The sequence below is a fragment of the Lepidochelys kempii genome, chromosome 17, assembly GCF_965140285.1.
Source record: "Lepidochelys kempii isolate rLepKem1 chromosome 17, rLepKem1.hap1, whole genome shotgun sequence".
Lineage (NCBI taxonomy): Eukaryota > Metazoa > Chordata > Testudines > Cheloniidae > Lepidochelys > Lepidochelys kempii.
The window spans coordinates 22,451,587-22,464,523 of NC_136396.1; the positions used below are offsets into that span (position 1 = coordinate 22,451,587).

The 12,937-nt window shown below is 60.6% G+C and overlaps 1 protein-coding gene across 1 annotated transcript; it reads left to right on the forward strand.

Annotated features, from left to right (window-relative positions):
• Positions 1-522: 522 nt before the first annotated feature.
• FZD9 (frizzled class receptor 9) lies at positions 523-2,975 on the forward strand. Its single transcript, XM_073315607.2, has one exon. The coding sequence runs from the start codon at positions 758-760 to the stop codon at positions 2,507-2,509; it is 1,752 nt and encodes a 583-aa protein (XP_073171708.2). The 5' UTR covers positions 523-757; the 3' UTR covers positions 2,510-2,975.
• Positions 2,976-12,937: the final 9,962 nt, after the last annotated feature.

Below are 12,937 nucleotides of genomic sequence, written 5' to 3' on the forward strand. Positions count from 1 at the left end.
GGCAGGGAGGTTTAAGGGGGCAGGGGTGGGTGTAAGGGGGTGCAGGAGAGGTTTAAGGGGGCAGGGGTGGGTGTAAGGGGGGCCAGGAGGGGTAACAGGGGGAGCAGGGGTGGGTGTAAGGGGGTGCAGGGAGGTTTAAGGGGGACCAGGGGTGGGTGTAAGGGGGGCCAGGCGGGGTAACAGGGGGACCAGCGGGGTGTCTCCGGCGGAGCGGGCTCTCGCTCCCCGCTGCCCGCCTCCAGCCCCACCCGCGCCGGGGCCGCCGAGCTCCCCGGGCCGCCCCTGCGCCTTTGACGCCGCCCCGGCTGGGGGAGGTCCCGGCGGCCCGGCCCGCCCTCCCGGGGGTGTAGCCGGCTCCGGGGGCTGGCGGCGGCTCAGCGGCCGCGGAGGCAGGAGCGGCGGCGGCGGCGGCTCCTCGGTCCCCGAGCCGGCGCGTCCGCCTGTGCCCGGCGCATGGAGCCCCGGCGCGGCCGGGCGCCCCGCGGGGGGAGCCGCCCCTCGGCGCCGCTCTGAGCCGCCGGCCGGGCCGGGGCCGGGGCCGCCTGGGCTGCGGAGGGGCGAGCGAGCCGGCCCCTGCCATGGGACGGGCTGGGGGGCGCTGCCCAGCCCGGGGCTAGGCGAGGCGAGGCGAGGCGCCTAGGGGGTTGCCCGGCTGGTGCCCTCCGTGCCTGGGGCAAGATGGGGGCGTTTGTGTAGCGCCCTGGCAGCGCCCAGCCCTGGCGGTAGCGGGGTGCCCAGGACGTGCCAGGAGCCGGCCATGGCAGCCCTGCGCCTGAAAATCACCTTGTCCTTCCTGTGCCAGCTGGTGGTGGCCAGCTCCACCCTGGAGATCGGCTCCTATGACATCGAGCGGGGGCGTGAGGCCAGATGCCAGCCCATCGAGATCCCCATGTGCCAGGGCATCGGTTACAACATGACCCGCATGCCCAACTACGTGGGGCACGAGAACCAGCAGGAGGCAGCCATCAAGCTGCATGAGTTTGCCCCCCTGGTGGAGTACGGCTGCCACGGCCACCTGCGCTTCTTCCTCTGCTCCCTCTACGCCCCCATGTGCACGGACCAGGTGAGCACCAGCATCCCGGCCTGCAAGCCCATGTGTGAGCAGGCCCGGCACAAGTGCGCCCCCATCATGGAGCAGTTCAACTTTGGCTGGCCGGAGTCCCTGGACTGCAGCAAGCTGCCCACCAAGAACGACCCCAATGCCCTGTGCATGGAGGCGCCCGAGAACGCCACCCCCGGGGACGCTCCGAAGGGACAGGGCATGCTCCCAGTGGCACCGCGCCCCAGGCCCTCAGGGACCGGAGAGGGCAGGGGGCCAAACAGCTTGGGGTCCTGTGAAAACCCAGAGAAGTTCCAGTACGTGGAGAAGAGCCTCTCCTGTGCCCCCAAATGTTCCCCTGGGGTGGACGTGTACTGGTCCCGGGAGGACAAAGATTTTGCCTTCATATGGATGGCAGTATGGTCAACGCTGTGTTTCGTCTCCACAGCCTTCACGGTGCTCACCTTCCTGCTGGACCCGCACCGGTTCCAATACCCCGAGAGACCCATCATCTTCCTCTCCATGTGCTACAACGTCTACTCAGTGGCCTTCATCATTCGCTCGGTGACTGGGGCTGAGAACATAGCCTGCGACCGTGAGAACGGGGAGCTGTACATCATTCAGGAGGGGCTAGAAAGCACTGGCTGCACCATCGTCTTCCTCATCCTCTACTACTTTGGCATGGCCAGTTCGCTCTGGTGGGTCATCCTGACCTTGACCTGGTTCCTGGCAGCTGGGAAGAAATGGGGTCACGAGGCCATTGAAGCCCACAGCAGCTACTTCCACATGGCTGCCTGGGGCATCCCAGCCATGAAGACCATCGTCATCCTCACCATGCGGAAGGTGGCGGGAGATGAGCTCACCGGGCTCTGTTACGTGGGAAGCATGGACGTTGGTGCCTTGACGGGGTTCGTGCTCATCCCACTCTCCTGCTACCTGGTTATCGGCACCTCCTTCATCCTCACGGGCTTTGTCGCCCTCTTCCACATCCGGAAGATCATGAAGACAGGAGGCACCAACACAGAGAAGTTGGAGAAGCTGATGGTGAAGATTGGGGTCTTCTCCATCCTCTACACTGTCCCAGCCACATGCGTCATCGTCTGCTACTTCTACGAGCGGCTCAATATGGATTACTGGAACCTCAGGGCATTGGAGCATGGCTGCATGGCCTTCCCCAGTAGGCGCAGCACCCACTGCTCCTTGGAAGCTTCGGTCCCCACCGTGGCCGTCTTTATGCTAAAGATTTTCATGTCGCTGGTGGTGGGCATCACCAGTGGCGTGTGGGTGTGGAGCTCCAAGACGCTCCAGACCTGGCAGAGCCTGTGCAACAGAAAACTGGGCATGAGGACTAGGGAGAAGCCCTGCAGCGGGGTCACTTGCAGTGGGGCACATTGCCATTACAAAGCCCCTACGGTCATGCTACACATGACCAAAACAGACCCTTACCTGGACCACCCCACTCACGTCTAGCAGGGGTCTCCCTTTGACTGCGGACGCAGCACAGAGAATCTCTCACGGGTAAGGGACTAGGAGGGAAGAGAACGGGCCTGCTGAGTGCATGTGAGGACAGGGCTGGCCAGCGGCACGGTGCTCACGCAGAGCCCAACAGAGGAGTGGGGAAAAGAGGAGGTTGAATTGTGAGGGGGTGAATGCACCCTGGCATGTGGGTATTAGAGCCGAGGGACCCGACGGGAGCTCCCTGGCAGAAGGTCTTGGCCCAGGTGCCATGATACCTGCTAAACCGGTAGCTGCTTTTCCTTGAGTGTTTGTTTTGTTTTGTTGCTATTGCCAAACCCAGTGACTGATTTAACCCTTGGTTTTTGGCGGGGGGGTATAATCCAACCTGAGGTTATTTAATTCTGTAATTTATTTTAGAACTTTTTTTAATCATTAGCTGCAAGGAATGGAAACAATAAACCCTGATGTGTTACTTCAACCGAGCCTCGCGCTGTTTGGGGGGTGGGGGTTGAGGGCTGGGCGGGTGGCTCCCCTCCCGACCTGGGCGACACCCCCTCCCACCCGACCTGGGAACTGGGCTGGTGAAGGGCCCGGCAGGGGGCGGGGCGCTAGAAGTGGGGCTGGTAGTTAGCAGAGGGCCTCCAGGCGCCCGCTGGCAATGGAACGGTGTGGGGGTCAGGGCGATGGGCTGGACGAGCGGCGTGGGGTGGTGAGGGGGACAGTAGTGCTGCTGAGTGGGGTGACTGTGCCCACGCACACACAGCCTGACCGTACGCTGCAGCTCCCCTTCTGTCTCACACCTGAGCCCCCCACATTTCTGCTGATGCCCTGACCTGCAGCCCACCCCCCTCCTATTCTAGTTCTGGGCTCCCCGCACAGCTCAGTCCTTGCGCCCAGTCTGCTCTGCTCTCCTAGCCCCGGCAGCCCTAGCCCCCAGAGTGCGGAAGGCCGGAGCTGTCCCAGCACAGCTCCCCTCGGAGGCTGGCCAGGTGGCTTACACACCAGCTGCCTTGTATTTGGTCAGAGGAGAACCCTGGGCTCCCTTCCTTCACCAGCCTGGCCCTGCGGCTCCTCACACTGACATGAGTTTTACCGCAAGTGAGCGCTGGGTTCTGGACGCGTGCGCTCCCTGGGGAGATCCTGCAGCTGCCGGCCAATGAGCAGTGGGAGGCTGATTTGTAAACAGGTCAGATTTGGGAGGCAAATGTGTGTGTGTGGGGGGGGGGTGTGTGACATGGGCCAGTCCGACTCCAGGACTGTTTGTTTTGCCACGCGATCACTCCCCTGGAGCTGGACTGGGTTACTCAGCCCCCTGGGGAGGCTCCCTTTCCCCTCCCCTTGGCCGGAGTAGCTGCCTGGCTCCCCAGTGCTAGTTCTGGCACCCTGCTCCACCCGCCCCCCTCCCGCCGCAGGAGGCCAGTTTCCGTGCCGAGTAACGTTTTCCACTCGGCTCCCCGTTAGGTGATTTGTGCTGGTACCTCGCGCCACCGGAGCTCAGTGCCAGGGGGGAACCCCAGGCCTTCAACAGCGGCGGGGAAACACGTCACTGTCTGATTTCCCCCCAAACAAGTCCTGAACGCATGCCCTGGGCCAGCATGGGGAGCGGGATTTAGCGCCATAGGGAAGCTCTGGGGCTGACCCAGGGGGAGAGGGGTATTCAGTGCCTGAAAAAGGGGTGGGGGTTGTGTGAGGGGGAGAGGGAAAGGGGACATGGGGATTTGGGGTCTGAATGGACGGGGAGTATGGAGGAGTGTGCCTACCCTGAATGGGGAAGGTTGGGGTCTGAGTGGGGAGGTGGGCTGCAGGCTGAGGGAGTTGGACTTGAACAGGGAGGGGCTCATCTTGGCTTTGAGGTGCGGCGAATGGAAACTTGTGCGGCTTAATTTATCCTCTGATCTGGTTACAGTCCCATCTCGGCTTCCCCATTGTCCGGAGAGAAACTCGGCACTCAGCTGGTGCAATGAGCTTCCTGGGGGCAGGGAGCTAGCCATGGGGCATGGGGAGGGGAGCTGGCTTCTCGCCCCAAGTGAGGAATTTGCTGCCCGAACACCGTGTGGGTCTGTGTGCACCTGTGTGCCTCTGGCTTGCAGTTCACACACGCATGCAGCTCTGTACGTAGCTGTGCCCTGGGGGGTGCAAGTGACCATGTCCCCGGGGGTGCGTGCACACGCATTGTTGTGGCTTGGTGTGTGCCTGTTGGCTGACTGTGTCCTGACGCTACGGGTCACTGGGCCTGCCTGTGTGTGTTAACGTTGGGCATGGGGCTGAGGCTGGGCACAGTCACGGAGCTAGGTCACTCGCTATCGGGGACATGCTCGTTAAAGGGCTGGATCCTCTGCCCCTGGTGCGCGGGACTCCCAGCGAAGCCGCGGGAGCGGGCCCTACGCTGAGGCCATCGCATTTGTTCCCGGCAGGAATTTGAGTTGCTCTCAGACTGGGCCATGGGGCACAAAATCATAGAATATCAGGGTTGGAAGGGACCTCAGGAGGTCACCTAGTCCAACCCCCTGCTCAAAGCAGGACCAATCCCCAATTAAATCATCCCAGCCAGGGCTTTGTCAAGCCTGACCTTAAAAACTTCTAAGGAAGGAGATTCCACCACCTCCCTAGGTAACACGTTCCAGTGTTTCACCACCCTCCTAGTGAAAAAGCTTTTCCTAATATCCAATCTAAATCTCCCCCACTGCAACTTGAGACCATTACTCCTTGTCCTGCCATCCGCTACCACTGAGAACAGTCTAGAGCCATCCTCTTTGGAACCCCCTTTCAGGTAGTTGAAAGCAGCTATCAAATCCCCCCTCATTCTTCTCTTCTGCAGGCTAAACAATCCCAGCTCCCTCAGCCTCTCCTCATAACTCATGTGTTCCAGTCCCCTAATCATTCTTGTTGCCCTTCGCTGGACTCTTTCCAATTTTTCCACATCCTTCTTGTAGGTGATGTTATTCCTACCCTGGTCTCTACGGTGGAGCGGTCTAAGGGCTCTGCTGTGCCCTGTGCTCCGGTGATCTCCGGAGTTAAACATGCCGGGAGCTTGTGCCCTTTTCCTCCTGGGGTAGAAATGCAGCTGCGAGGGTTTGTCCCGGCGAGCGGTTTTCCTGCGTGGCCCCCTGGCAGGGCTCTACGGCAACTGGAGAGCAGGCACTGCATGGCCAGTGGAGAGCCAAGAGTGTGGAAAGATGGGCAGGTGGGGGACTCTTGGGCACAGTCTAAAGCCTTGGGGGGGAAGGTGGGAGGGAGGTACTGCAGGGAGTCCTCCATCAGGACCAGACCGACCTGGCTGCCTTTGAGCGGGCTGGCGGAGCTGGGTGGACGCCTGTGATTTAGAACAAAGCTCCAAGGTCCCTTTGTAAAGAAGCCAGAAAGGGCCCGGGCTCCGCTCCTCACCCTCCTGTGCAGGTTGCCCAGGGCTGGCTTCTCGGCTGTGGGGGTAGGAGATGTGCCACGGGTGGGAGGCTGCGGCAGAACTTGCGGGAGGAGCTGGTCCTGCAGCACCTGCCTCCAGTCACGTCAGCTCTGCCGCAGAGCAGTGCCCTTGGGAAAGAGGCCCAGGGCTGCCGGGAGGCTCCTGGGGTCACAGTCCTGTTCTGGAGGCTGCAGGGCTGCCAGCCGGCCCCTGAGTAGGGCCTCCTGATGCTGCAGGTTTTTTTGGGGGGGCGGGGGGGAGTGCAGGTTCTGTCAGCAGGGAGTTGCACAGCCGTGGACAGGGGTAGCAGGGAGTAAGGTCTGGGGGATGCACCGATGGATGGGTGCTAGGTGCAGAGGTGGGGCCTGTTTCAGGGCATGAGCGGGCCCTGCGTGGCCTGAGTGAGGAGCCCCAGCTAACGGGATCAGCATTAGTGCCCACGGGGCTGGCTCAGACCAGCCCCTGGGGTGAAGGGAGGAGGACCGTGCTCCCAGGCACTCCTGTCAGCTGCTGCTCTGCAAAGGAGAAGGACCTGGAGCAGATTCTGTGCCTGCAGCCCCTGGCTTTGGGGTCTCCGTGCACAGGTCAGTGTGACCGGTTGGCATTTCCACCTGCCATCTCTCCACCTTGTTCCCCTGTGGGGGCAGGAGGAGGAGGGGCATGGGGCAGAGCGCCGAGAGCTCTGTGGGTGCCCTGCTCTGCCTTGCTCTGGGGGTGGAGGGCAGAGGGGAGGAAGCAGGCCGGGAGTCGGCCCCTGAACATCCCCCATGCTCACCTTGAGAGCTTCCCCTTCACTCCCTGCAGCACTGGGCTCCTCCTTGCCTGCGGGGTCCCAGCCCTGCTACAAAGAGCAGCTGCAGGACAGCAGGACATCCTGCCATGGGCGAGGCGCTACCCATGCTCTCACTGGCAGGAAAGGGGCTTGAGGCGGGGCCAGCCTGGGGCAGGCTCCCCAGGCAGCTGGTGCTAATGTACCTGCAGGTGCTTAAGGCCCAGGGAGCATGGGAACAAGCAATCATGACAGTGTTTATCTCCCATGTATGGTTCACTGCACTGCACAGGCCCAGCCCATCAATCAGCTCGTTGACATGCTCGCTGCAGGGGGGGCCTCTGCTCCCTGCCCACCCTCAGGCAACCCCATGGCATTGCACAGTAGCCCGATCCACCCCTGGCACAAGCTGGGATAGCTGCACCCCAGAGGGGGATTCACTGTGGCCCCCCCATAGGAGCTGCTGGGGGACTCTGGCCAGCCCCAGCCACTGTGGGGCAGTGCCCTGAGCAGCCAGCCTTATCTGGGGCTGAATGGAGCCAGGATCCGCTGCAAGCACAAGAGCTAAAAGATGCCAAAGCCAGGCCCGCCTCCTGCTCTGGCAGCCCCGCGGGGCTCGGCCCTCGCTTCGGGGCCCTGAGAAGGGGACAGTTTCTCCTGCTCTGAACTGGAGCAGGAGGGCCCAGGAGGGAATACCATGAGCTGGGCCATGGGCTAAGTTATGTCCCCTAGTGGTCAAAGTCCATCTTCTGAGAGCCAAGGGCTCTCAGCCACCCAGGGCTGAGCAACCTGGGGCTTTGAGCAGGTCTGGATCAGCCCAGGATCCCACTCCCAACAGAGAGCTCAGCAGCAGAGAGGTGACGGTGCCCTGCTGGGAGCTGTAGGCCACTCAAGGGCAGGGCTGTCTCTGGCATCTTCTACGCATGCTGTGTTAGCTGACAACAGAGCCCAGGCAGAGCCCACTCAAGCCCTCCCCAGCCGCCATCTTGGAAGGAGGCCTGAAGGCTGCCCGTGCCCTCCAGACGCTCCTGCTGGGCTGCTGCATCGCCCTCACGGGGTGCCTACCCCTGTCCTCCGCAGCTGGGTTCTGCACTTGGGAATCAGCTGCTGCCACCGGATTTCAAAGGCACAATCCTCATCCCTCCCACAGGGAGCAGGATCAGAGCGCAGGGGCTGGAAAGCACCGGGCATTCCCATTCCGGCTAGTCCTGGTGAAACTCCAGCAAGACCAACTCCCCAGGTGTCATGGAGTGTGGGGGAGTCAGGGCCCTGCACCCCTTCCTGCGATTCACCCTGAATCTCAGCCAGCCAGTAAAATGGAAGGTTTAATGGATAATGGGAACACAGTCCCAAACAGAGCTTGTTGGTGCAACCAGGACCCCTCATTCAGGTCCTTCTGGGGGGCAGGGAATTTAGACCCCATCCTTGGGGTTCCCTCCGTTTTCCCAGTCCACTCCCAACACAAAACCCCCTCCAGCCGTCTCACCCAGCGTCCCCCAGGCTCCTCCTCCAGTCTTTGTCCAGCTTCCCCGGGCAAAAGGTGTCACCTCGCCCCCAACCCCTCTCCTGGCTCAGGTTACAGGCTCAGGTATTGTCCCTCCAGTGAAGCCACCCCCTGCTATCCCATCCCCCATGCAGACAGTCCCAGTAAAACTCCCCTGTGATATTCCCAGGTCAATCTGCCCCACTCCCTGCTCCGTCACATCAGGCAGCTCCAGCAACACCTGGCAAGTGTTTTCTCCCCAAAGAGCAGGATTGCTGTGGCATCCCGGGCAGTCTTCACTCTGCCCGCTCCAGGAAGAGGCACACGGCCAATACCAGCTGCTAGACAGGCTGTTTGCTGAGCTAATGAGGAACTTTTATTGCCTCAATACAGAGGTGTTGTGGCAACTCCCTAGCCGTTCAGACAAGTTGGTTGCCTTCATCAGCTTATGCCAGACCCACATGTCTGGGAGAGTCAGTTTGCAATGAGGCCTGTCAGATCCGGACAGGTGTTGTGCGGGATACACGCTCAGGTTTCGCGATGCTGAGAGCAAGATAGCCAGGTGGGGGTTTGATGGGTGAGCAGACATGCATGAGCCTCGCCTTCTCGGTCTCTTAGTGATGAGCAAGGTCTGCAGCTGCAGACCTGCAGGATCCCACAGCCAGGTCCGAGTGCCCCATCCCTGCAGTTTGTCACATGTGAAGGCTGGGGTCCCTCTCGCCCATCCTGAGCCGGCGTGGGGGACTCAGTGGAGCAGCAATGTCTGCTGGTGTTTCTGTCACGGAGAGAGATCTCCACCCTGCTGCTGCTAAGGTGATCCTGCAGCCTTCATCTGCACTGGGTCTCCATGGGGTTGCGTCTCCCTGACCTGGGGAATGCTCTCCGGAGGCTGAAACCAGCCACCTCCAGAATGTGCCAGTAGATACTGCAGTGAGGAGAGCCGTGGAGGGATCTGGATGGATGAGTTTTTCATCACGTCTTTCAACGCACCTAGAAAGGGCCATAAGCTGCTCCCACGTAAAGGCAAGGTAAGTCCTGCAGAGCCACATGGGCTCAGTGAAGCAGACTCCCACTCAGCGCACATGGCTGGCCCAGCCACCAAACTCAGCCCTTTGCCCGTCTGCATGGATGCTGCCGCAGCCCTTGGGGACAGGAGGAAGTCGCACCAGTTTAACATACAGTGTGAACTTACACAACTTTCATTAAACCAGTGCCACCCCCATATAGACGCTCTTAGTTCGGTTTAAGAGCATGTTAGGTGGGTTTAGCTTGAGTCTATTTAACATTCCATTCTTCAACTGAAAGGCGAATGTCCACTCGGGTTGGCACCGATTTACTTAAGCTGGGTCAGAAACCAACTTGAGGGCAAGTTGGTGCAGGGTTTCGGTGCAGACACGTCCTCAGCAAGATTCGCGGTGTCAGACACACGATAACAAGGGCCATGTAGGAACAAAGCTGGACGTAACGAATGTACAAACCACACCTGTGTCTGAATGCTGCCGCCGGCTGTGATCCTTAGGGCTGGCAGAGGTCAGAGGGGGAGCGCTCTGCTCTGCTGGGCCTGGTTTGCTGAGCGGCTTGGACAGAGCTGGGTGCTGAATCTCTGTCGCTCTCTCCCCAGCAGAATCCGTCACTCTCCTCTGCTGGTTAGGGCGGGTCTCACCCAGAGGCAGCAAGGAGAGAGAAACAGCTCAGCAAACAGGGAAAAGCTGTTGTTAAAGCCCAGGCAGTGGGCGGGGGCTTGGGGGGGGCAGTAAATAAAACTCCTTTTCACTCAGTGTTTGAAAGTGACCCAGTTTCACGCTGCCAGCATCCCACGCTCTGCCACACCAGGGGCCAGATGCCGCAGGGGGCCGCAGTGCCGAGGGCAGCCTTGGGCCATGCTCAGGGGAGTCAGGCCTGGCCGTACAGGAGCCTCGCTCCATCTGCATGGCTGCCGAAACGGGTCTCCGTGGCAGATTAATATGGGGAGCCTCCATCTGGGGAGAGACACGTGTGCCACTGAAGCGCTCAGCGGGGTGCAGTTGGTGGGGGCCGGGGTAGCAGGAAAAACACCCCAAGGAGGGTGTAAGATAAAGCAGCCCCCCTGCCTGCACCAGCCTGGGGCCGCATCCCGCTGGGGGGTTCGTAGCCTTTGCTGGGAATTGCAGCCCCCTGCTCCAGGATGGCGAGTTTCCCTCAGAACACGGATCAGCGCAGCAAGGCCGGACCCTCTTCTGCCCATTGCCCGGCCCACTCCGCCTACCCTCCAGTGGTGCTATTTACTGCCTCGGGCCTCACGGGGCATAGCTGGGCTGATGCTGGCCGAGGGGCTGCGGTCTCTGCCTCTCCCTCAGCGGTGCTGCCCTGTCGCAGGCCCTGGGGAAAGCCATCCTACTAAGCAAGCCAGGGCTGAGGAGACCAGACGCGAGAGCCTCAGCGCAGACAAGGCTGCCTCGGTGGGACGCCAGCAGCTGGCTCCTCTCTGCCCGCAAGGGGCCACTCGCGGGAGTGGGTTTGCATGGGGGGCTTTGCAAAGGGTCACCACTCCCAGCCCCTGGCCACACACTGCAGCCCCCCCGGCCAGGCCTGCCTAGAGGGACAGGGTTCCAGTAGCAGTGGGATTCATGCCCAACACCCAGCGCGCCGGGATCCACGCTCAGCCGCCACCGGCATGAGGGATCAGGTCCCCCACGCCCCTGCAGGACCAGGGCCTGTGCCAGAGCCCCCCAGAGGGCCCCTAGGGGGGCACGGAGCCATGCGATGCTGCTGATTTTGCTGTCTCCGCACGGGGACAGCGGCTATGTTGGGTGCTGCTCAGGGTCGTATGTGTGGGGTGTGGGGGCTCGAGGCTGATGCTTGGCAGAGGCCTGATTCTCGTGGGCGGTCAAGACCCCACGGAAGCTGCTTTGGCAGCTGCAGTAGCCAAAGGGTTAAGCGTCTCTGCCGCTCGCCTGACACCGCAGCCCCAGCCCTGCAGATCTGGGCATGGAAGCTCCTTTGCTCACTCGATTCAATCTGATGTGATTGATGTTGGGAGCGCCTTTAATCCGCCCCCCGCCCCAGCCCCTTTGGGGCTCCCCGCCTTCAGGAGAAGTTGAGAGAGCGACCTGATAAAACATCTGCCTCCCCCTCCCCTGGGAGCTGGTGCGTTCAGGCCCAAGTGGGGAGCCGCGCTCCTTGGAGATCTTCAATCCGGCCCGGAGCCGCTACAGCACTCTAGGGGCTCTGCTTTGAAGGCGGGAGGTAAGAGGCGGCCCCTCAGCAAGGTTTAGAGCCCAGCTCACGCTCCGTTTTTGTGTGTGTGCGGTGTGCAGGGCTTGTGTACGCGTGTGTGTAGCTGTGTGGTTCACGGGCGTATCTTGGCAGGCCTGACGCTTGTCTGGCGCGGGGCGGGGGGTGTCTCTGTGTGTAAGGTTGTGTGCGTTTGTGGGTGTGTCAGGGTATATGCAGATAGGGATGGGTGCACACATGTCCCAGAGCAGGTGTGTGTGTGTCTAAGGGTGTATCAGAGCGTGTGAATGCATCGCCGGTTGTACGGGGGGGGGGCATGCGGTGTACTAGTGGGGGCATGTGTATCTTGGGGGGAGGGGAAGACGCAGCACGCGTCGATTCACAGCTGAACCGTCCTAGCAATGTCTGCCCTGTGAGGGCCCAAGTGCTCTGGATTGTTGATCCCCTCCGGACAGCTTCTGCCATGCTGGCTGTGGCCTGAGCCCTCCACCCAACCTGCCTCGCATTGCACTGGGTGGCAGAGAGGGGCCTTGCCGTGGCCAGCTCCCTCTGCTGCACTGGGTGTCCAATAGGGCCCTTCTTGGCTGTGGTCCCAGAGCTGCCGGGCTGTGTGCCCTTCCACATTCTATGGAAATCACCGAATGAGCTAATTTGCATCCACTTCAGCTGGCCTTAGTGGAAGGTGCTGGCTATTCCACCTGGGCTCCTTCTCCCCACACAAGTGGCCAGTACCGGGAGACCTGAGAGCCTTTGCTCGTGGGTCCCGGGTGCAGTCTGGAACCCACTGCGGGGCCCTCCCCTCGGGTGGAGGGGGGGCCTGTTGCTCAGCAGGGGGCAGAGATTTCCCTAGACTTCCCTATGGGGGTGTACACCTCCCCTGAATTTCCCTAACACCCCCCCAGTTACATGCAGCGTTGCCAATTTAGTCTCGTTTGGAAATTTGAATTGAAATTGAAACATTAATACACACTTTAAAAGCAGAAACAGTGTATGAGAAAATACTTGTATCTGAGAAAGCAGAATGGGTTTGAAAAGTCTGAACAAAGACTAGCTTCCTCTCACGGCTGTTATTTCTGACAACGTTGGCTCATTCGTTTCAGCAATGTTGGCCAACCTAATAATTTCAAATGATGATTTGTAAGCAAGGTCTGAATGAGCTCTCCCCAAAAGGCTTCAGGACCGGACTGTATTTACATGAACTCACCTACTTTGCCTAGGCATCAGCAGACAGAGCTGTGCTGCCCAAGTGATCAGTTTTGGCTGGTGCTGGGTTACAAATCACTTTGTGGGGGTTATGACATGTTGTTATCCTTATTGTAAGAGTAAAGGGCAGCAGAACTGTGCTTAGCCTGTCCTGATTGAGGGGGGGTCACCCTGAGTGCTTAATTTTTGCCAGGGCTGAGCCCCAGCACCTCTAGGCTTGGCAGTTCATAGCCCCGGCACCTCTGGGCTTGCCACATTCGTTATGAAAGTAACAAACTTGCTTGAGCCCCGGCACCTCTTTCATTACAACTTAAGCCCTGGTCACCCGCAACTGAGCTGCACTCGCTAAGCAAGGGGTTTGGATGGCAG